This window comes from Neoarius graeffei, chromosome 22 (genome assembly GCF_027579695.1).
Source record: "Neoarius graeffei isolate fNeoGra1 chromosome 22, fNeoGra1.pri, whole genome shotgun sequence".
NCBI lineage: Eukaryota > Metazoa > Chordata > Actinopteri > Siluriformes > Ariidae > Neoarius > Neoarius graeffei.
The window spans coordinates 52899409-52925073 of NC_083590.1; the positions used below are offsets into that span (position 1 = coordinate 52899409).

General features: G+C 43.0%; 1 protein-coding gene across 1 annotated transcript in view; it reads left to right on the forward strand.

The window, feature by feature from the left end:
• Positions 1–568: 568 nt before the first annotated feature.
• The window catches only part of ubap2l (ubiquitin associated protein 2-like), a 161324-nt gene continuing 136227 nt past the window's right edge, over positions 569–25665 (forward strand). The window contains 2 exon segments of the mRNA XM_060904950.1: positions 569–748; positions 4299–4431. Coding sequence (XP_060760933.1) covers positions 4342–4431 — 90 coding nt within the window. The 5' untranslated portion in view covers positions 569–748; positions 4299–4341.

A 25665-nucleotide genomic window follows, 5' to 3' on the forward strand; every position in this document is an offset into this window, starting at 1 on the left:
CCCTGGACAAGTCGCCAGGTCATCACAGGGCTGACACATAGACACAGACAACCATTCACACTCACATTCACACCTACGCTCAATTTAGAGTCACCAGTTAACCTAACCTGCATGTCTTTGGACTGTGGGGGAAACCGGAGCACCCGGAGGAAACCCATGCGGACATGGGGAGAACATGCAAACTCCGCACAGAAAGGCCCTCGCCAGCCCTGGGGCTCGAACCCAGGACCTTCTTGCTGTGAGGCGACAGCGCTAACCACTACACCACCGTGCCGCCTTCCTAGATCATATTTTGTCAATTCAACCTCCTTCGCTACAGACAGATCAAAACCTTTAATGTTGTTATCTTAAATCTTTGGTGTGTTAGCACTGATCCACCTCGCCAGCTCTGTGCCGCTTTCTTGGAATAAATTGTGTCTGATGTTTAAAGTTATTTATCATGTCAGAAGGGCCACGTTTCAGTCACGTGGTCGAGGGTCTCTTGTGTTGAAGCTGCTGCGCTGTGCCGTGTCACGTGACTGCGCGAGCTGTGGCGCTGTGTCAGTGTGGGAACAGAAACAGGTAAAAATCCGCTTCATTGTCTGTGCGAGTCGGTTCGGCCTCGGATTTGGTTAAAGGGCGAATCGGTTTCGGATTTCGGAAATTTCTGGAGTTTATTTTTAGAGTGATTAGGAGGTAAACTCAGCAGTGGCCTCTTCTTTGGTCAGCGTTTTCGTAAAAATCTTCTGAGACCTCAGTTTGGTTTCTGGTCAGTACATCGCCTGTTGTTTATTTTTGTGATTTGCGGCCTTCGGGCCTGAGCGCAGCCTCGGTGTTGAGTTTGTAGGCGAAGCGGAAAACGTGCTTCAGTCACGGGGGGCGGTACTGTGTCAGTGCCGCGAAAGTAGCTCACGGCTAACGCGAGACCAACAGATTTCGATAACGTTTTGCTATGAGAATTTAGCCTCGATGTGGATTATTGCAGTGATAAAGCAAGCGTTTGTCTCTGATAGCGGCAGTCTCTCTCTCTCTCCTTGCTGTGCCGGTCGGCCATGAGGCTGAAGCCCCCTGCTGCTTTAGGTAGCTTCGCTTAGCTTAGCTTCGCTTAGCTTAGCTTGCCAGCCTACCTGTTCGCTTCGGGAGGATTTAAGTATTGCATAATACGTTGAAATCTTTGAAGACAAAGGAACGCATTTCAGCTAAGTGAAAAACAAGACTATTATCGTAATATCAATAATAATGACAATCTGGTTAGCAACATAACTAGAGTCTTGGCAACTTTAGGGGAGTTAATGATACAGGAAGCTAAGTGAATATTAGCCCGGTGTGTGCTGCCGAGCGGAAATCAAATATTCATGAATAATGGCGTCGCTTTGTAAATAATGTAAATAAAGCTGCTCGCTACTCCGGGCGTGTTGAGCAGTGTCCGGGCCTCCGAGGTTCCACTGAGCCCGGGTTTAAACTCCCGGGGAAAGTGCAGCACACAGGCTGAGGGAGATGACGTGAGCTAAGCTAGTTAGCTGGTTAGGCTTTAAGTGTGTAAGGTTAACGGGCTGTACAGGCAGGTTTGAGAAGTTGCAGGCAGTTCGGTGTCTCCTGAGGAAGTGAAGGAAAGCGATTCACCGGCTCACACTTCATTCAGTTCGGATTTTTATTTATTTATTTTGTAAACTCCTGAATATTATTATTATTGCCGTTATATGTGAATCATCTTATATAATCCATGTCGGAGAGTTCCATCCGCTTGTGTAGACATTAAAGGTCGTGGCTTGTCTTGGTTTGTGTTCATTAGCATCCGGGGCTGTTTTGTAATTAAAGACTGATTCATTAAATTAATCCCGGCGTCCATCTTTCGGCCTGTTGGCGCGTTTTAACCCGGGCGCGAGCGGAGGTCCAGTCCTAAACCCCTTCCTGTGTGGACATTAGTGCACTACGTGCGGTGTGGAATCCTTTTAAACCTTAGGGAGCCTACACCGGGATGAGGTGCCGGTTGGGTTGCAGCCACCTGTACAGTATGGCTGTTAGAAGCCGACCTGATTTTGTGTACATGAGTTTTTATAAAGCGTGTTGTATTGTGTACTTGGTAATGCGTTTTGTTTAGGCTCTGCGTGTTCCTCTGCAAATGTTTTTTTTTTCCTTCTAAATTTAATCAATTTTGTTCCCAAAAGATACTTATTGTGGTGCTTGATAACATCACTTACAATTACCCTGTCCACACTAGGGATTTTGTACCGATACGAAACTACTTTCGTACCGCAACACCTGTCCACACTAGCAACTATGGACCCTTTTCAGTCACGTGACCTTCGTAAACGCGACCGCCATTTTGGACATGTAGTGGACTTCGGTTTGAATGCGAGGAAGGCGACGAACATAAAAGAAAAAGGAGCGAGATGCAGAAAACGAGCAATTCCAGCGTTATGGACGTGACACTTGAACTCAAAATGGCAACAAATGACCCAGTGCATGTTTTATTGTCTCCCAGTATTTAAACAGGTGTTGCATATTTTAAGGCTGTACCATACTGGAGAAGTGATAGAACAAGAACAATTCCCATAGTACATCTAGGGCATGCCAGGAAACGCCAATAAAAGATGCGTTATGGATGTGACAGAAAAAGTATCACTTTTCTTGGGTGACTGTACATTTTTATCAAACTCTGTGAAATCGTAAACCTAATGTCGAAATGGAGATATCCGTTTGATAGAGGGGTCCAAGGTGAATATTAAAAAATCTTTGTTTAAAATATTTTGTATTTCATGCAGAGTTTCGGAAGGAAAAGTCAGCGTTATGGATGTGACGAAATTCCGTTATGGATGTGACGCGTCTGAAATAGACATGGCATATGTTTAGAAAATCAGCAATTTAACCACCATAACCCTTTGAAAAACTCTCTAAATATCAGCTAAAACTATCAAAGTTCTTAAATAATATTTAGGATGGCTATTGTTTTGCTGTTTTGTGGATTTTAGCATACATTTCTGTGGCTTGTGGCAATAATATAGAATTGTACATGATCAAAGTTGATTTTAGCTTGGGGTTTACATTATAAGAAAGAAAGACTGACAGTGACATATTAGGTTGGTTACAAATTGGTTCAACTTATTCACATCTGTAAAATACAGGCCTAGGTGATATCTCTGGGAGTGGTTTTGATGTATTACATGTTGCTTTAATTTTGCATGGTGAGGTTGACATTTACATGGAATTGCCCATTTACTAGTTTACTGTAATTATGATCTGGCAGCTATTTACACCGGATCCAGTGTAAATAGCTGCCGGAGCCAACGTCCGGCCGGGCCGCGAGCGAGCGCGCTCCGGAACCTCGGACGTTGGCTCCGGCGGCTATTTCCACTGGATCCGGTGTAAATAGCTGCCAGATCATAATTACAGTAAACTAGAATGGAATGTTAACAGCAATGTAATGCCTTTTCTGGCTAATTTTATTCGTCTTACCTCCAACAAAGTGGTCACTACACAAGCGCTGGTATGCCGCTATCCATCTTCTCCGTCGGTCAGCATCTACCGGGATCCGATAAAATGATAACCCTTGCCTTGTTTGTTGATGGTTACTACATCCAGGTGCACAACAACATAGTGGCATGATGGAAGTCTTGCTGAAAATAAACACTTTCTTTGCTGCCGTTCCTCAATGCTGGCTGTGGTAAACTACTGGTCGTACACGTCCAAAATGGCGGCCATGTTTGTCGTGACGTCACGTGAAAAGGGTCCATACCGGTACTGGAGCGGTATAACTGTATCGGTACGAAACCCACAAATGTATGGGTTTCGTATCGGTGCTGCAGTGTGGACAGATGAAGCGGTTCTGTATCGATACAAATATCATGCGCAAAGTCACACACCTCAATCGATGTCTTCGCTGAATAAAATAGTGAAGAACTGAGATTCGTTTTCTTTGTTTTTCTTTCTCAACTGCCTCGCACGTTTTATACGATTCGACTGAATAAATGACCACCAGAAATACAGACTGTACATTGACAACAAAAAGCACACACGTGTTGTTTCATCCGCCATATTCTCGGGAGGAAGTTACTCGGTAACCACGGAAACATTTCACGCACGCGCATTTCAACTACCGTGAAAGAAAACCGCAAACATTTCTCGCTAGTGTGGACAGATGCACTAAACTGTACCGGTATACTTTGTATCGATACAGTTATACCACTTTCATACCGGTATATATGTGAACACAGCAAATGTTGTGAAAGTAATGGAGTCTGCATGAAATGTCATCTGGAGTGTGTGTGTGTTTCCCTTTACTAATTCAAAACCTCTTCCTGTTTTTCTTTCCTTTACAGGTGTTTATTCCTTTGTAAATACTCTTATTTGTATATACTGTAAATGATGACATCGGTAGGAGGCAACCGGAACCGGGCTAACTGGGAGCAGACACAGACACAGAGCCAGTCACAGCACAAGCAGAGGCCTCAGGTAAGTGTGTGTAACTTTTTGATTTGTGCTCATGTCCCTTGTTGCCAAAACCTCTGTATAGAGATTAGGGTTGGGCGGTATTACGGTAAGAAGGTATCCCGAGGTATCCAAAAGTACCAACGGTATCGGTCTCATTACCGTCATTTAAAAAAAAAAATATAATATCTAAATAAATATGGAGTACATGAGGTCATAATATAAAATAATAAATTGAAGATCATCCCGAATAACTGTGTGATCGTATTTTCACTAATTCTGTCAATTTCCTAAAGAAGTTCTCATTGCGTGCAGGGTTGTTTGTCGTTACCATGGCAACCCTGCGTGACATTTGGAGTCTGACAGAAAGCTTCGCAAGAGACTGAGACCGCGGTTGAAAGATGGCAAGTCAAGATAACGAGTTAGTGGCAAAAAAAAAAAAACACAACATCGGCAGTGTGGCAGTATTTTGGTTTCAAACCAAACGAAAAAGAAGAGCCAGCAATAATGTAAATGACCGTGCAAAATCGAAAAAAATCTAATATGTCCCCTAAGGCACACCATAGCCTGGGGTACTCCACTTCCACGAGATCTCTCCAATGAGTTGTGTTTTGAGTAGGTTACATGAGTAACAACAAGGTAAAATAATATAACGTATGACATTTGGGATGTGGGTAATAAACGTTTGAAATGTCATCTACTGAAGAAACGGAAGAAAACATCGTAGCGTAAACTGTTCGGTTTCTGGTGGGAATTAGCAATGCGCTTGCTGTCTTTGTTGGGTGTGTTAAACCGTATGGATTTAAGTGGAATAATTGTAAGGAGTTATGTGATCAAGACAACGTTTTAAGCAAGGTAAGGCCATTTGATTATTAATTTCCCCGCCATGGCATGACGTGGGCCCATATGATTTTGCCTTGTGCAGCTATCACGCATTTGAATTAGGTTCGCCTCATTTGCGCTGAAGAATATGGTTTATCGCGCAGTCTAAACAGACTTGGGTGTTGGTTGATTCTTTTCTTTTTTTATTTCCCATGCTTGAAAGGGTATGATCCTGCTGATCGTGTACTTTTTTTTTTGATGGAGTAGGTGAAATAGTGCTGCAAATGGCGTTTCAACGCAGACATGTGTAAACGACAGTTGAATGCTATTTTCAAGATGAAGGAAGAGTTGCGTGATGCTTTGAAATATCTCTTAATCCATTCATCAATGCACAAAATTCGCTTTGCTGCTTAATCCATACCACAATGCACATAATTCGCTATGCTGCTTTTAAATAGTACATTTGAGGCATAGGCGCAGGTCTGGACAAGGTCCGCCGGTATAGGCGCACGTTACACAGTAGGCCGAAACAAAATATTATTTTTTTCTCGGTAATACCGTATACCCCGGGAAAACACAGACAGTTTAAAGGTATCAAAATTTGGATACCGCCCAACCCTAATAGAGATCTTGCAGTCACGTGACCGGAAAGTACACAGCCGCCATCTTGTCGGTAAAAAACACCGCTGAATACTGCTGCACTCGTGTACAGAATGGATCAATTTCAACCGACGGACTACACGGCTCATTTTTCTAATGAACAGATAACTAGATATATGTCTAAAATAAACGATCTACAGATTTGTGACCCTTATGGCTTTCCGGACGGAGTTTTCACGACCGGATTTTGAACTGCCAGCGGAATACCCGGACGTGTATAATTACCTCATTAACTTTCCCTCGCTGATCAGTGGTGAAGCACTGCGTGCTTATAAATCTCTGGACAGTTATCTTTACAGAAATTCAGGATTTGTCAGCGACTCAGATGTGGCATCTTGTAAACAAGAATCCTCACTGGACGGGTAAGTCACTTAAGTATTGAGTATAGCACTGACCAGCCGATTATAGAATAGAATAAGGTAATTCCAGCTGTAATTCCAAATCGTCCGTCTTGTTTACATGGATCTGGCGTTGGAGAGGTAGAGGCTTGGCAGTGGAGATTTGAGTAGCTGTTTTCTGAGCTTAGTCAACAGGCCGGTTCTGCAGCCTCGCTTTTGCTTCCGCTCCCGGCGCCGCCTCCTTCGCTTTGCTTCCGATAACAATCCACGGAGACCCCGCTGGTCTCGCTATCTCGTCCGGAATGTTGTGCATGCGATGGAAATCGCTACAAACCGTCATTTTCTGCTGGAAACCAATGTCCAGTAAGTCCATATGGTTGTAGTGGATATTGAAGTCCGGTACAGACGAACAACACGCAAAAATACACACAAAAAACATAAAAAACGTGCACAGGTAGGGAGAGCTTGTAGCCGCAGCCGTTGTAGTAGAATTGTGTATATAGTAGGTTTTTCCAGAAGAAAAGGTAGAAGTAGAACCAGAAGTAGAAGGCGGAAATATGGCGTTTGACCGACAAGATGGCGTCTGTCACAATCTGGATCGGCTGTGACGTCACATGCAAGTGCTCCATAGTGTGAGATTTCTCGTCTAAAGACAGTGCACTCTAGAAATCTTAAAAGACAACCAAATGCTGTTCTGAGAGAGTACGGAATACCCATAATGCACTAGCAACATCTGGAGGATCTGTATCCTGAAGATGAACGTTGTTGCATTTCCAGGATGTTTCGAAAAGACACGGCATCATACCCCTGCAGGAAGATTGACAGGTGTTGTGTGAATCACAGGTTGTGTTCCCTGGTGTTTATCTGTTAGGGTTTATATAGACTAGTCCACTAATAGATTCACAACTTGCTTTTGTCAGCTCAGATGAAGACTCCCAAACCTTTTGGCCAAACGACCTCAAATGGAGATTATATATTGTCTGTGAGGTCTTGATCACTGTACTTTTTTTAATAACTTCCAGAGTTGCTGTACTGCTGCTGTAATGTTTTATGATGTGTAAGATGTTAAAAACCAAAGCACTGGATTAGTGTTATGGGTAGCTAGTTCGGGCTGTGGTTGGATGTGAAGCAGAGGATTCTGGTTTAAATGTGAAATTCTCTAGATGGCACATCAGAGTCAAAACATCCCTGTCCATCGGGTTTCCAAGTCAGACTGGTTTAATGCACGGTGAAGTTAAGTACACCAAGAGCTCTGTCTCTTTAAATCTCTGTCATCATGATTGTTGGTATGAGCCATGTCTTAGATCTAAATTTCCTACTAATCTAGGAAATCCAGAAGGCTGGTACACAAAACGAAGCTTTGAGCAGGTTTGAAGGCGACGCAAGGAAAGGTTTTTCAAACTCAAACGCTTCCTGTAATGGTGATGATACACGGGGCGACTTTTTGGGCAATGTTGCCGAGCAATGTTGCTGGCAACGGGCAACTAGGTGAGACACAGGGCAACTTTTCAGGGCAACAACAGTTAGCAACAGCAGTTTACAGTTAGCTAAAAAAAGTCGATGTCTTAATTTTTGCTGTGACCATTTAATCAAGCTGTCTGTTGTTTTTTAGAGCTTTGGTGAGGTAAATTCCTCCATATAGAATATTAAAATAACTTACCGGCGTAAAAACAGATGAGGAGTCTCTCCATCTCTTCACTCCACTGACACTGAGCGGCCGCCATATTTGTTTGAAATTTCTGATCCGAACCTCACTGGAGGTCACATGACTCGATACTCGCGTTCTGATTGGCTTATCTCAAAAAGTTGCCAGAGATGGGGGTGTCGTGGCTCAGGTGGCTAAGGCGCCATACCATAAATCCGGGGACCCGGGTTCGATTCCGACCCGAGGTCATTTCCCGATCCCTCCCCGTCTCTCTCCCGCTCATTTCCTGTCCTGTCTCTACACTGTCCTATCCAATAAAGGTGAAAAAAGCCCAAAAAATATCTTTAAAAAAAAAAACGTTGCCAGAGATTATCAAAACCATTCAGAAAAAACAATGTTGCCCAATCTCAATAGAAAAGAGTCAAAACGCAATTGCCCAGCAACATTGCTCAGCAACATTGCCCAAAAAGTTGCCCCGTGTATCATCACCATAATAGGAATATTCACATGCAAAGTCCATCTTCATGGTGAGAATTGTAATGTTAATTTGTGGACTAAATTGTAACCCCCCCCCACACACACAGAGGTGGGGTTTACATTAGACCGTATGAGCGGATCATCAGATTAACGTTTTTAAAAACGATTCGCGTGCACACAGCAACGCCAAAACACGGATGCGCTAATCACATGACTAATTAGACGGCACGCAAGTTGAAATGTAATGTGTAAATTTCTCCTCAGCGGCTCGGCTCCGCAGGCATCCTGCGCTCCAAATCACTCCGCCCTGAACAGCGAGTGCCCTCTGGAGGGTGCGCACTCCAGCCCCGCACAGCTCACAGAGCGCGCGAGTGAAGCGCACGAGCAGTGATTCGGGACTGAGCCGCTGTGCGTGAGATCCCAGTGCATATCGGGCATGCGCAAGTCACTCACCACTTGCAAGTGGAAGGATGGCAAGCCTAAAGACAATCATAACTACACAATGGGCAGTATTTGCATCAGTATTTGCATCAGTATTTTCATACTTTTATACTCTTTAATGAAAGGTGATACAAGGCGGAAGTCTGCGCCGTTTTTCAGCAGTCGCGTCACATGACCAACGCCAGCGAATCAGGAGGGTGGATGTCACAGTGACGTTGTCCAATGATGACGCCAGCTAGAGCTCAGCACAGCGTATCTGCGTATTCTCAATGTTTACACAGCACCGGATCAGATACGAACTGGGTTGAATACGTGGACCCTGGCGGATTCCCGTTTCCCGGCGTTTTAATGTGAACGGACAGTGCATCCGCGAAGAAAACGAGACAGATACGGTCTAATGTAAACTTGGCCAGAGACTGCTGAAGTTGAACATGGCATTTCAGCTCCTGGGTCATTCGCAGCCTGGAGAACCATCACAGATGCTGCTGTAAATGTAGTGAACTCTATCTGTTGGTGAGGTGCAGGGTGTGCTCTGTTGTCAGACATGAGCTTCTGCGCTGTGCACTCTGTTTAGGAATTGGTGATTTCAGCTCCTCTCGGACATCCCTAGGAGTCCGTTTTTAAGAATTATGTCCCTAAATAGTGTAGTAATACAAATGTTTATTGCATATATCTCATTCTCATCTCATTATCTGTAGCCGCTTTATCCTGTTCTACAGGGTCGCAGGCAAGCTGGAGCCTATCCCAGCTGACTACGGGCGAAAGGCGGGGTACACCCTGGACAAGTCACCAGGTCATCACAGGGCTGACACATAGACACAGACAACCATTCACACTCACATTCACACCTACGCTCAATTTAGAGTCACCAGTTAACCTAACCTGCATGTCTTTGGACTGTGGGGGAAACCGGAGCACCCGGAGGAAACCCACGCGGACACGGGGAGAACATGCAAACTCCACACAGAAAGGCCCTCGCCGGCCACGGGGCTCGAACCCAGACCTTCTTGCTGTGAGGCGACAGCGCTAACCACTACACCACCGTGCCGCCCATTTATTGCATATATTTATTTGTTAATTGCTGGCATGCTCTTTGCTGCGGTTTATTGATGCTTAACTGTGCTAATTAAATGGTCTCAAACTGGTGATATCTGGAAAATTTTCGCTTTAGCTGTAAAGAGATAAATTTTTTTTTTTTTAAATACTGTTTGGCTAGTAAATTTAATAATCGTGAATCATGCTGTCTTCTAGCCTTGCAAGCCAGACTAAATGTGAATATTTAGTCTGGCCTCGCTCGTAGACATTTCTGAAGGGTGTAGGAGGAACAACCCGCTGTCTTTCAAACTGTCTCTGTGCGTATAGGCCAACGCTCTGACCAATCAGCGCAGCAGTGACTGTGACGTAGTCAGAGCGACAGAAAGCAGTGGGGGAGGCCTTGAAATAAATAATTTTTCAAAATGCGTATTAACTAATAAACAGGCTCTAGATATTAAGAAGTTTGGAGATAATGACCACAAGTTTGGAGTCTGTACCACATACTTAACTCTTAATTTTTTTTTCAAGGGTTTGCTTAAACTGTTTGAGAGTTTTTATTTAGTGGTGTTTGGTGAAATAATTTCCCTTAAATTTAAAATAACGGGAAAATAAGAAAAGTAATGTTTCAAAGCTGTTTATTAATTCTTCGTACTGCACAAACTAGCCCCATCCTTTTGGCTACGAGCGGAGCCAGCTGGTAGATCAGACTTTTGCCATAGCCGGTCGGCAAAACGGCGAAAACGTCCTTCTTGAAAAGGAATGAGCGGAGAGCCTCTTCCTGCTCATGTTTCAACCAAAACTCCAAGTCTAATTCTTCTAAAACTGATTCCAAAGCGGAGTCAAACGCGCGCTGTTCTCTAGCCGTAGCCATCTTTCCTGTAGCGTTTTCTCCAGCGTCGCGCAGCTTTGTCGTCACTCCTGCAAAAGCCCGCCCAAAGAATCCAAACAAAAACCTTGCGTTGTGATTGGCGGGCACGATTTGATGCCCGGGGTGTTTTGTTGATATGGTGCGAGGCTAGACCCACTCGCTAGGCAACAAGGCTGACGGCAAACAATCGATTAATCGTTGGTCGACCAAAAAAATATTAGCCGACCAAAATTCCATTGGTCGATTGGTCGCAGGGAAAAAAGCCGCGTCTTGTCAAAGGGCTGAAGGGCTTTTAATTTGACGGGCATGATAAAGGAAGTCGTGACACTAATTTACTGTTGGTGATTTTTTTTTTTTTTTTTTTTAACACGGGCAGACAGCATGTCTGGAAGGAGCTCTAAAATATGGGATCATTTCGAAAAGAACAAAGATGACCCAAAGAGGGTTACGTGCAGAGTTTGCAAAAAAACATTCGCCTTTCATTCTTCCACGACGAACATGCTTTACCACCTCAACCATGTAAGTAGCCTACTAGCCTAGCTAGCCTACCCCTTGTGTCTGTAAATCTGCACTGTTTCAGTTAGGCTAGGCCTATTTATTCGTTTATTTATGTTATTTTAGGCCTATTCATTGAGTTTTTATTTCATCAGGGCTGCCGTTGGTCTGTTTATTTGCACTAAGACTTTCAAAAAAGTGTTTCAGATTTGTCGATTGCCGGTTGTTAATTATCTAATTTTAATTTTAATATCTTCATTTTCAAAAGAAACGAAAATATATATTTTTTTTAATTAGTTTAAGGCTGTATTTTGTTTTATTTTGTTACAATCATCTTTCATGAACAGTGTGTGTGTGGCACGTGTTTTAAATAAATATTCATCAGAATATATAGAATATCTTTAAATACAGTTCCAGAAGAAATGTCTGCTTGCTAAGTCATAGCTAGCTTTGTCTTGCGTTTCCATTAACAGCCACTCAGCAGTTAGCTGTCTAGATTGTTCCTCAGAAAACATGATCTGTAACTTTTTTTTTTTCCCCCACTTTGTAGCTCAAACCCACATGGTGTAGCTCTGAGTATAGAGATACCAAACCATGACACATGTTTACTGTGATTTTTTTTTATATTTTATTTTGGTGCAGGCCCACCACTAACACAAGGCTGTAGTGTATATACAGCTCCCCTGTGTTTAGCCATGGTTTAAAATATGTAGTGTTGGTGTGTGTTTCTGTTCAGGGCCCTCTGAGTGAGGCGCTCTCGCTTCCTTCGAACTCTGCCGTGGTTCGATTCCAGTGAGAAAGTGTTTTGATCTGACTTGATCCAAACATGCCATGTGTCCTGGAGATATGAACAGAGGGAGGAAATGAACGCTGAACGTGACTGTAGAACACCAAAATGACGTCAGCAGGCTGACGTGATAACGGCCACATTAAGATTAAGGCCCAATCCCAATTCTAATTTCTACCCCTCCCCCTTCCCCTTGGCCCTTCCCCTTGAAACTGAGCTACAAGGGATAGGGCTTGAAATTCAACCCCTACGTATTGGGATAGCCCTTCAACGATCGCATACGTCATCGCGTACCTCCGTCAGCGTTTACGTTAGCAAAACGCGACCAAATGCGTCATTGGCTGCGACCAGCCGCTACAGTCAGAGCCAGAACCAGAAATCTCTGCTGGCAGGGTGTGATTTGTTAACTAACACCACTGAATGGGATATCTTTGGCGCTTCGTGCACCACATCCGACAGAATGAGGTGTCAGAACACTCATGTAAACAATAAAAGCGAGAATAACAGAACAAAACGTATGCAGTCAAGCAACCGAAAACAATACTCACTCCCAAAGCTTTTTAGCAGCAGCTTGGATTTCAGAAATCGCTGCTCATTCTCAGCTCGAAAGCGAATCAAGCGGCGTGTTTCCTCTGGATAACAACTTAAAACACGTAAATAATGGAGAAAATACATTTATGACAATCTTTCGCCGCGGGAACCGCCATCTTTCTGAAATCCGCATGAAATCTCGCTGAAATCCGCATGGCATTGTGGGAAATCACTCAAACCCCTTCGTTTGGAGTCAGCTCCAGGAAAATCTCCGTTTGGAGGGGTACAGAAGCCCTACCCCTTCCCCTACCCCTCCGCGTTAACTGGGATTGGGATACCCCTACCCCTTCACGTGAACGCGCAAAATGGAGGGGAAGGGCCAAGGGGTTGGTCCAAGGGGTGAAATGGGATTCGGCCTTAAACTTGTCCACTTTCACGTGTCCTGTCGTTTTAGTTGCATGTTTTTATAGAGACGAGTCATTCCACTACGCTGTAGAATGGAGGAGGCCAGGAAGTGTTGCATGCTAGCAGTAAATTCTTTATAAAGGGTGACTTCATGGTGGAAAATGGTTGCTTTTAAAATGCTTACCGACCATGTTAGTGGGGGTTATGTCAATAATGATGATCGTGTGGATTATTAGCTTGTTCAACCAATCACACTTGCATCTGGAGCAGTTACTGTCCAGTTTCATCACACATGGTTCCTCTTATGCTGGAAGAGTACCTACCCTGACGTAGGAGCTACAGCATTCTAAAAAACTTGGTCCTCAGTTCCTGCAGTAAAGACCCACAAAAAGGGGAACTTTCTCCAATAGTTTCATTCACAGAAAGTTCCTCTGCTCTGAAAGTGCCTCCAGCAGTCTGTTCTGTGTACTGAAATAATCAAGATTAGCTTAAGCTAGTGGTATACTTTTAAAGGACCACAGGTTGGTCTTGTGGTTAGCATGTCTGCCTCTCAACCAGGAGATCACAAGTTCTTCTCACGGTCAGGTCATACCGAAGACCATCATCATAAAAATGGTCCCTTCTGCCATCTGGTGAGGTGCTGCAGTACAGGTGTGAGGAGGGGGTCAAACTCTGTTACCAGAGGGCCATAGAAACCGAGCTCGGCACCACCTGATGCACCTTCAGGGCATGGTTGGCACCGGGAAGACCAGGTCTTGGCATGAGAGGGACTTTTGACTTTGATGCTTTTCATTTGGTTGTTTAAAGTTTGCCACTGATGTTGGCCCTGCCTCCTTCCTCCTGCTTGCAAAAATGTAGTAGAAGTGTCTTAGGTGAGCAGATTTTCTATTTGGTGGAGCTTATTTTATTTGTTTTAAACTTTCAGGGAAACAATGTTTTCATGTTGTGTCAACACAGCACACGCTATTTGAGGAATAATTTTCGGACATGAATCGCTGATCTTTTCCGAATCAGGAACACTCAGGTGTGTGTGCAGTATTGTAGTTGAGTCACTAAACCTAGAGTCCGAGTCCAGTCTCGAGTCCTCAGTGTTCAAGTCCGTGTTAAGTTCGAGTCATTTAAAGAAAATTTCAAGTTGAGTCTGAGAACAAGACTCCAACCGCACCATTTGATGGTGGCTGTTGCTGCCTTTATGTGAAACCATTGCTGTGTTCACATCAGGGCTTTGAACCGGTTCAAGGAACGAAAACGAAAACCGGGAACTTTTTCTATTTCACATGGAACAGAAACGAAACCAGAAACTTTATTATTTTTTATGTTCCGGAACAGAAACGCTTATTAAAAATAATGGTAACCGGTTAATATCGGTTTTTATTTCGTTCCTCAAAGTTTCCGTAGCCTACAAATAAAAGCCATTCTCCTCCTGCGCAAGTTTCTATGACCCGCTGGGGTTCACTTCCTGTGTGACGATCGCTGACTGAATGGAGAGAGCGGGAGGGTGGACTGCTATCATGTCTCCATTACTGAGTGTCTGAGCAAAGAAGAGCCTGAACGTTGCAACCTCCCTATTGGCTGTTTGTAAAAATGTATCAGTTGTTGCCCCTCCCACGGGAATCATCGCGGGCTCGAGAGACGAGACCTGACGAGTTAGTTCGTTGGTAGCAGAACAAAATGTCTGGACACAAATCGGGTTTTCAGAAAAGGAAAGAAAATAAACGGAGGGTTGAAAATACAAAAAAGGAGGCAGAAAATGCAAAACGAGTTTTAAGGTAGGACAAATGGTTAGTTTTCTGAGGCAGCCAGCCGTGGCTGCCTGCAGGCTTATTTATTATAGCCCATTTAGTTAAAATAGTTGATATAAAATGTTTATAGTTATAGTTATGTGATGGTTGTCCGGATTTAGACTGGTGTTTTTTTGGGGGGGGGGTTTGCGCGATGTTGCACCCGGGTCCAGATTAGGGCAGAACCGGCCCTGGCTACATTTCAGGTGTAGTTTGTTTTATGTATGTATGTACTTGCATAGATGTGTACTTGGTCTTCCAATATGGCGCCTAACAAAATCTCGCGGCGCGGTGACGTCATGCGGTAGCCCTCTATAGGGCCTGACTAGCCTTTGGTAACACACTAAACGAATTCTCTTTCATTTTTGGCACTTTTTCTGTTTGTGTAGATGGGAAGACATACTGAGAATCCAAATCGCCAACATTTGAAATAATAATAATTGTTTTGAATTATTTCTTGTCTTATTTAATGAAGGTTGTAATAGAATTAGCCTACATTTGGCTTAAGCTGGATGAGACAGAGACATCATTTTATAGCCATTTGTTAAACAGCTGACAGGGAACGTAATTAACCGTTCCGGGAACGAAATTTTTTTGTTCTAACCGGTTCGGGAACGTCTATTTAATGGTGGAACCCAAAACCGGAAACGTTAAAATTCCGTTTCTGTTCGGAACGAACCAATAGGAAAAAAATTCTGGTTCAAAGCCCTGGTTCAAATATATACCGGTACGAAAGTGCTATAACTGTATCGGTACAAAGTATACCGGTACAGTTTAGTGCATCTGTCCACACTAGCGAGAAATGTTTGCGGTTTTCTTTCACGGTAGTTGAAATGCGCGAAATGTTTCCGTGGTTACCGAGTAACTTCCTTCCGAGAATATGGCGGATGAAACAGCGTGTGTGTGCTTTTTGTTGTCAGTGTACAGTCTGTATTTCTGGTGGTCATTTATTCAGTCGAATCGTATAAAACGCGCGAGGCAGTTGAGAGAGAGAGAGAGAGAGAGAGAAAGAGAGAAACAAACAGAAAACGAATCTCCGTTCTTCACTATTTTATTCGGCGAAGACATCGATTGAGGTGTGTGACTTTGCGCTTACGCATTATATTTGTATCGATACAGAACCGCTTCATCTGTCCACACTACAGCGAAGCGCTACAGTACCGATACTGTACCAGTACGAAACCCATACATTTGTGGGTTTCGTACCGATACAGTTATACCGCTACAGTACCGGTATAGTTGCTAGTGGCAGATTCTACCATAACAGAGGCCAGTTAAGTCCCATCTCCTTAAATTGCTGAATTGATTATTTTGATCATTCTATTAAGTTTTTCTAGTGGCATTTGGGGTCTTGGACATTCACAGTAAATTTTAGGACAGTAGTCCTGGTAACTAACTAATAAAAGCCTGACGTAACAGACATGCTAAATGACAATAGAAACACATCGGTTTCTATCATCAAAATCTGACAGACAAGCTAACGTCTACCATCATATTCTGACAGACGCTCTAGATGACAATAGCAACAAAACTGTTTCTTACATTATTAATCTGACAAATTTAGTAATATTAAATACCTCATCATTCGAACCAAATAAAATATTGAAATAAAAAAGAGAAAATTTATTTTCAAAATTGAAATGTCAACAATAATTGTCAGAACAGTGACGATAGACACGACTGTGTCACTTTCGCAGGGAAATAACACATTGAAATGGCCTGTCGGCTGAAAGGGTCGCAAGTGGCCCCGATTTATCTCAACTAACGATAGTTTTCTGGAGGAAAACTTTAAATATGAATGCACAAATATATTCTCAATGTTTCTATCGTCAGGATAGCTGACTGAAAATCTTACCTTGATTTATTTGATGAAATCTAGCTGTCAGAACTCCAAGTCTTGCCCGGAAGTAAATGTCTGCCGTCACAAAAATCACGCGCAGTAGAATTTCCTCTTTGCGTCAGTCAACATGTGCGTGGCGAGGGCTTGAATTTTGCTATCGTCAGGTGCATTTGACTGACAGACTGACGATAGCATTTTTAAAAAAAAATAACTGTGGGCTTCTCTCGTGAACGAAATAGATTAACAGCGAAAAAACTATTTCAACTCTATCTGTTGACACCCAAAAAATGATAAAGCCTGCTTCCACACGATAACTACCAAAGATCCATAATGGCCGAGTCTATCGTCAGGTCATCTGACAGAAATTCACTGACGATAGCAACAGGGATAATGAAAGGGATTTTTAAAATGGGAGTTATGTCTGTCAGATATGTCAAAGAAATAGAACTTTTATTCTTTAAAAATCTTTTATTGATATACTCAGTGTATTTTTAAATGACGTGCTGTTTTAGAAGACCAAATACCATATTTTCAATCTTGAAAATATTACCTCACTGAAAAAAGGACAAGAAAAATTTATTTTGTGGGGAAGTGATTAATGGATCCAGTTACAGTAGAATCTGCCTAGTGTGGACAGGTGTTGCGGTACGAAAGTAGTTTCGTATCAGTACAAAATCCCTAGTGTGGACAGGGTACATGTCTGCTACTGTGTTGGACTTATGTTATTACTTGACTGCCCCATTTTAGTTAATAGACTACAGATAAAAAGCTTGTTCATTGCTCAGCAAGCCCTGCTATCAACAGGGCAAATAACATGAGAGAGGGTTAACAGGAGTTAGTTCATCGGTCAGCAAGCAAGCCCTGCTGTCAACAGAGCAATGACCATGGCGCGTCTCTTACTTCTCTGGGTGGAGTCTTGCCAAATGACGATTGAAGTTCGAGGTTGTCCCAGTCATCTCCTTGGTAGCTCTTCTACATATGGAACACAGCGGTGCGCCCCCTACACACACACCACACACACAAAAGTCTGTATAAGCAAAGCGGACAAACCTAGGGGCGTTCTCTCCAGGTGTTTTAGCACCATTAATGTCAGGCTACGTTTACATTAGACCGTATCTGTCTCGTTTTCTTCGCGGATGCACTGTCCGTTTACATTAAACCCCCTGGAAAAGCCAGGAAACGGGAATCCGCCAGCGTCCACGTATTCGATCCAGATCGTGTCAGCTCCGGTGCTGTGTAAACATTGAGATACGCGGATACGCTGTGCTGAGCTCTAGCTGGCGTCTCATTGGACAACGTCACTGTGACATCCACCTTCCTGATTCGCTGGCGTTGGTCATGTGACGCGACTGCTGAAAAACGGCGCGGACTTCCGCCTTGTATCACCTTTCATTAAAGAGTATAAAAGTATGAAAATACTGCAAATACTGATGCAAATACTGCCCATTGTGTAGTTATGATTGTCTTTAGGCTTGCCATCCTTCCACTTGCAAGTGGTAAGTGATCTGCGCTGGGATCTCACACACAGCGGCTCAGTCCCGAATCGTGGCTCGTGCACTTCACTCGCGCGCTGTGTGAGCTGCGCAGGGCCGGAGTGCGCACCCTCCAGAGGGCACTCGCTGTTCAGGGCGGAGTGATTTGGAGCTCAGGATGCCTGCGGAGCCGAGCGTATCCGTGTATTAGGCTTGCCATCCTTCTACTTGCAAGTGGTGAGCCTTGCGCATGCCCTAAATGCACTGGGATCATGTTACGCGCCATCTAAAGTCATGTGATTAGCGTATCCGCGTGTTGGCGTTGCTGTGTGCACGGCTAACGGTTTTAGTGTAAACGCGAATTGTTTTAAGAACGTTAATCTGATGATCCGCTGATTCGACGTAATGTAAACGTAGCCTTAGTTTGTTCCTGACCATGATGTATGAACCGGCGAGTGTGCATTCCCTTGCACAAAATTAGTATAAAAATTAATGTAGACATAAAGATCTTATGGCAAAAAAAGAAATCAGTCCTCCTAGCCTATTTACGAGTCCGAATGTAGTTATTGCACGAGTCCAAGTTTGAGTCATCAGCGCTCAAGTTCAAGTGAAGTCACAAGTCCTTAAAATAGGGCACGAGTCGGACTCCAGCACTACAAACCTGGGTGTACGGATGCATGGATTAAACGGAGTACAACCTAAAGCTATCATTCACCCTCAGTGTGTCCCTGTGCAGCTGAACATATCCACAGATGTCCAGCTTGAAAAAGTGTGACGAACCAGTTATACCTTGAGGTTAAGCCGCAGCTGCTCTCTTCCCAAAGCCACGCCTTTTCCCGTTCAACACTATTACAGCTCAGTGTCTAAAAGCCGTGCTCCTAAAGTTTCCATGTGGCTGGATTAACCATGGTTTCAAGAAGAGCGGCTGGATTAAATGCAGTGTTAAAACGACTGGTCACACTTTTTTTTTTTTTTTTTTTTCTGAGCAGTTTTGCCGGGTTTTTATCGCACATCCCTCAAACGTTTCCGGTTTGATTTGTTGCATCTCCTCCACGTCAAGGTTCAACATGTGTGCAGATATGAGAGACTTTTCTGCTCACCATGGTTGTAAAGAGTGACCGAGTTACTTCCTGTCAGCTTAGACATGTCTGCTGATTCTCCTCTGAGCTCAAATCAACAAGGTGGTGCTTCTGCGAACACATGATTAGCTGATTTAGAGAAATGGTGTCCAGATGTTCATGATCAACTGTAGTAATCCAGTGCAGGCGTTGTTGGGTAGTCACGAGCTCACTTGCTTAACTTGGTTCAGTGAATGTTATGGAGAAGGTTGTGTATAGACCCTTTTCAGTCACGTGACCTTCGTAAACGCGACCACCATTTTGGACATGTAGCGGACTTCGGCTCGAATTGGTTTGAATGCGAGGAAGGCGACAAACGGAGAACATACAAGAAAAAGGAGCGAGATGCAGAAAACACCTTCGCTATCCAGCGACGTAGGGCATTTACAGGGCGAGCAGAGGGAGAAATAACAGTAACGACACATTAGCAACGCCGTACAGAAATAACGGTTTATGGCACAGACCCTTTCGGTTCTCGCTCATCTAGCTGCTACAATGACTGCTTAGACTGCAACAATAATACCTAACACACATTTAAGTATCCGTCGTAAAGACGTGAAACTCGTCGAGTGACGAGTGCGTTCATTGATAAGCTAACACAATCTAAAAGTAGACATACCATCACACTGCCCTGGCGCTGTGTACAGTTTACCTTCTACGGTTTGTGCACTCACTATTTGCCATTACTTTCTCCAACCGTTGTTACAGATTACAGGGAACGGCCTGGATTTAAGAGACAAATACATGTTCCTCTTGTTTTGAACACTTATTTGTAGGCAGTGCTTAATTTGTAAAGTGGGAGGTCCCGGGGCGCAGAGGATGAGCGGCTCCGGTGCAGAAAAAAGGAGGGGGGGAGGGGGGGGCGCGGCGCTGCGCTTCTGGGCATGTTTTGTAATAACACTGCAAATTAAGTTCATCTGCAGATATTTTGTGGATGTCGTTTCATGAGAGAAATCACCAACAAGACAGATATCAAAATCAGACATTAACACTAAATAAACTTGCATTTTTTAATTTAATTATTTATTTATTTATTTTTTTTGTTACATAGTCAAAAGAGGTGTCGGATCACCGGATCCAGTGTAAATAGCTGCCGGAGCCAACGCCCGAGGTTCCGGAGCGCGCTCCGGCTTGCTCCCCCTCAAATTAAGCGCTGTTTGTAGGACACTGCCTCTGATCTGTCCTACAGTCTACCAACAGCAAAGGAACACAACGCTAGCTAATGTCGTTAGCTAATAGCTACTACAGAAGAACAAAGAGGTTACAATGGGTTATTTTAGCCTATTTGGTTACACACTCGCCGCCACAGAATGTTAACATCAATGTAATGCCTTTCCTGGCTAATTTTATTCGTCTTACCTCCAACAAAGTGGTCACTACACAAGCGCTGGTATGCCGAGGGCTGCCAATCTTTCCTGTTTATGGCCGCTATCCATCTTCTCCGTCGGGATCCGATAAAATGATAACCCTTGCCTTGTTTGTTGATGGTTACTACATCCAGGTGCACAACAATATAGTGGCATGATGGAAGTCTTGCTGAAAATAAACACTTTCTTTGCTGCCGTTCCTCAATGCTGGCTGTGGTAAACTACCGGTCGTACACGTCCAAAATGGCAGCCGCGTTTGTCGTGACATCACGTGAAAAGGGTCTATAGGTTGATGCAGCTGAAAGAGGTGTGATGGGGTAAACTTAAACATCCCAGTCTTTTCTCGTTTTTGTTTGTGTGCTGATGTGTCCTGATGTTTATGTACGTCTCGGTGTGTCGGATAGCAGTCCTCGAAAAAAATCTCCCAGCTTTACTTGCCCAATGGGAAGCAGCACCCGGAACATACTTGCCCGAAAAACAATTACACTTCCCAGAGCTTCATTTTATTTCGGAGAGGACAGAATGCAGCTGATTTATATAATATATATAAAACCCCGATTCCAAAAAAGTTGGGACAAAGTACAAATTGTAAATAAAAACGGAATGCAATGATGTGGAAGTTTCAAAGTTCCATATTTTATTCAGAATAGAACATAGATGACATATCAAATGTTTAAACTGAGAAAATGTATCATTTAAAGAGAAAAATTAGGTGATTTTAAATTTCATGACAACAACACATCTCAAAAAAGTTGGGACAAGGCCATGTTTACCACTGTGAGACATCCCCTTTTCTCTTTACAACAGTCTGTAAACGTCTGGGGACTGAGGAGACAAGTTGCTCAAGTTTAGGGACAGGAATGTTAACCCATTCTTGTCTAATGTAGGATTCTAGTTGCTCAACTGTCTTAGGTCTTTTTTGTCGTATCTTCCGTTTTATGATGCGCCAAATGTTTTCTATTTGTGAAAGATTTGGACTGCAGGCTGGCCAGTTCAGTACCCGGACCCTTCTTCTACGCAGCCATGATGCTGTAATTGATGCAGTATGTGGTTTGGCATTGTCATGTTGGAAAATGCAAGGTCTTCCCTGAAAGAGACGTCGTCTGGATGGGAGCATATGTTGCTCTAGAACCTGGATATACCTTTCAGCATTGATGGTGTCTTTCCAGATGTGTAAGCTGCCCATGCCACACGCACTAATGCAACCCCATACCATCAGAGATGCAGGCTTTTGAACTGAGCGCTGATAACAACTCGGGTCGTCCTTCTCCTCTTTAGTCCGAATGACACGGCGTCCCTGATTTCCATAAAGAACTTCACATTTTGATTCGTCTGACCACAGAACAGTTTTCCACTTTGCCACAGTCCATTTTAAATGAGCCTTGGCCCAGAGAAGACGTCTGCGCTTCTGGATCATGTTTAGATACGGCTTCTTCTTTGAACTATAGAGTTTTAGCTGGCAACGGCGGATGGCACGGTGAATTGTGTTCACAGATAATGTTCTCTGGAAATATTCCTGAGCCCATTTTGTGATTTCCAATACAGAAGCATGCCTGTATGTGATGCAGTGCCGTCTAAGGGCCCGAAGATCACGGGCACCCAGTATGGTTTTCTGGCCTTGACCCTTACGCACAGAGATTCTTCCAGATTCTCTGAATCTTTTGATGATATTATGCACTGTAGATGATGATATGTTCAAACTCTTTGCAGTTTTACACTGTTGAACTCCTTTCTGATATTGCTCCACTATTTGTCGGTGCAGAATTAGGGGGATTGGTGATCCTCTTCCCATCTTTACTTCTGAGAGCCGCTGCCACTCCAAGATGCTCTTTTTATACCCAGTCATGTTAATGACCTATTGCCAATTGACCTAATGAGTTGCAATTTGGTCCTCCAGCTGTTCCTTTTTTGTACCTTTAACTTTTCCAGCCTCTTATTGCCCCTGTCCCAACTTTTTTGAGATGTGTTGCTGTGATGAAATTTCAAATGAGCCAATATTTGGCATGAAGTTTCAAAATGTCTCACTTTCGATATTTGATATGTTGTCTATGTTCTATTGTGAATACAATATCAGTTTTTGAGATTTGTAAATTATTGCATTCCGTTTTTATTTACAATTTGTACTTTTGTCCCAACTTTTTTGGAATCGGGGTTGTAAATCAAATCACCATTTTTGTATTTTCTTTAATTTTCTGCTCAAAATATGAACATTACAAATGAGTAGTTCCTTCCTAATTAACAAAAATAGCTTAAGCCTTCAAGTTTCACAGAACCAAAACAAACTGGATGCACATTCTTTTGTTCAAATGAATAAACTGAAAAATAAAAACTGTATACCATTTGTTCATCATTTGTGCAAATTCTAGCAGCTTTCAAATAAACATAAAAGACATATTGACGTGTAAACCTTATGCTGCAAGGAGAAAAAAAGTGCAATCCTGTACGTCAGTGCGTTTAAGGTTTTGTGTAACACTTTGTTGTATGTCCGATTTTAAATATCCAAAATACCTCCACGCAACCGAAGATCTCTGGCCCTTCTTTTCAACGATGTCCTCCAGGGCAGCGCTCTGACTTTCCTGTTCAGAACTCCGGTCAGTCGGCTTCTCGCTCATTTTTATAATCGCTTTGTTTCACGCTTTGTTGGAGAAACGCCGCGCTCCTGCAAACTTCACCACAGCCATGCTGTGCGTTGCTGCTACACGTGTGTGTGTTTGTGTGTGCACGCAACCTAACTTGACGTGGCTCTCTTCCAACTGATTGGTTACGTGCGGTACTGTTTAGTTATGATTGGCTATTCGCGTGTCTGTCAAAACTTCGGACGAAGTAATTTTATTGAAGGCGTAGGCTTATCGTAGGCATATCGTACGTGTCTAATTTCTAATCGTAGAGATTTTATATCGTGAATAACATCGTAATCGTAAAATCGCCCAGCCCTACTTTCACTCCGGATAAAATTAAAATAAAGTCTTGCAGTATTGTTTGAAAGTCTAGAGCAAGATGTTTTATTTTACAAATAACACTTCAGATATTGTTTTAACAATAATAAGCATCGCTGTATAAATGATGGAGTGCAGATAGCTGTGTAAGTGAATGTCTCTGGGGTTGCTGAGACATGGACGAGTGGGAATAAGATCCAGCCCTCAGTTCAAGTCAAAGCCCTTTGAGTGTAAATGCTTTGGCTTTCACAACATTCTGTTCCCCAAAGCTGATGTCAGGAAAGTCTTTCCACACAGGTTTTCTTGCTTCTGTAGTTTTTAAAACTGTTCTTTTGTGTTGGGACTTTTCGGGCAAAAAAAAAAAAAGTATATTCCAACATATAGCCAACACTAGGCCACAAATCTGCACCATCACTCCAGTCATTTCAAGGAATTTTGCACGGATCAGAACCGATACAGGGCTCAACATGAGCACTTGCCCGACGGCTAGGGCTGGGCGATTTTACGATTACGATGTTATTCACGATATAAAATCTCTACGATTAGAAATTAGACACGTACAATATGCCTACGATAAGCCTACGCCTTCAATAAAATTACTTCGTCCGAAGTTTTGACAGACACGCGAATAGCCAATCATAACTAAACAGTACCGCACGTAACCAATCAGTTGGAAGAGAGCCACGTCAAGTTAGGTTGCGTGCGCACACAAACACACACACGTGTAGCAGCAACGCACAGCATGGCTGTGGTGAAGTTTGCAGGAGCGCGGCGTTTCTCCAACAAAGCGATTATAAAAATGAGCGAGAAGCCGACTGAGCGGAGTTCTGAACAGGAAAGTCAGAGCGCTGCCCTGGAGGGCATCGTTGAAAAGAAGGGCCAGAGATCTTCGGTTGCGTGGAGGTATTTTGGATATTTAAAATCGGACATACAACAAAGTGTTACACAAAACCTTAAACGCACTGACGTACAGGATTGCACTTTTTTCTCCTTGCAGCATAAGGTTTACACGTCAATATGTCTTTTATGTTTATTTGAAAGCTGCTAGAATTTGCACAAATGATTAACAATGGTGTATATAGTTTTTATTTTTCAGTTTCAATTTATTCATTTGAACAAAAAGAACAAAAGAATGTGCATCCAGTTTGTTTTGGTTCTGTGAAACTTGAAGGCTTGTTAAGCTATTTTTGTTAATTAGGAAGGAACTACTAATTTGTAATGTTCATATTTTGAGCAGAAAATTAAAGAAAATACAAAAATGGTGATTTGATTTATATCGTGATGTATATCGTTATCGAAAAATTTTGAAAAAATATATCGTGATATAATTTTTTCTCATATCGCCCAGCCCTACCGATGGCCCGGCGGTGTTTGTCTTTCGGGCCACTAAATTTGGCCAAACAGTGGCCCGGGCAGGCCAGTACGTTTTCGATACAAATTTTATTACTCATATTTTACTCAGAATTGTGAAGAAATTGTTCGTAAAATGCACCTTTTCGATACGAGGTCCGCCATCTTTGTTTTCGTCACGCTCCGTTCCACTCTGCAGCAGGAGTGTGTCGTCTTCGTGCATCTTCGGAAATGTTCGGCGCTGTTCGAAAGCGTCATTTTGGCGGGAAAATATCATCTTGTAGACGAAGACGGTTGCGGCAAGGAGACCATCAGAACGGTGAAATTCAAATAGAAATATGTTCAAACTCCACGCTCCCCAACCTGGCCAAAGGCCAGGTAAACAGTTTAAATACGATCGTGCATAAATTAACTATCAGGTGTTAACGAACGGCTTCATTTTGAACTCGGCAGCCAATCGGAGCGCGCGACGTCACGCTCGGTTTAAAACTTGCCAAATCGTAAAACAGCATTTCAACACACGCGCTTTAGCTTCAGATGGTGTAAAATCGTTCAGACTTTGTATATTAATATCAAAATTTCAGGATACACTGCCAAGAAATATGGCTACACGTGGATCAACTTTTAGTGATTGAAGTATAAATGTTGGTTGCTATGACTGAAATAGAACAGATAAAATAATGTGGTAAATTAGATCTGATCCCATATATTATATTTTTTTCAAATATCCAAAGATGATGATAATCTATCAAAATAGCCAAACTAGGTCTACATTAGTTAATTACAACAAAAATAATAATTATTCTGACCCTCCCTGGTACAACCAGACCATGCTAAACCCAGTATACCTCCAGTTGCTAGGGTATCTGCTGTTGCCATGGCAACAGTTT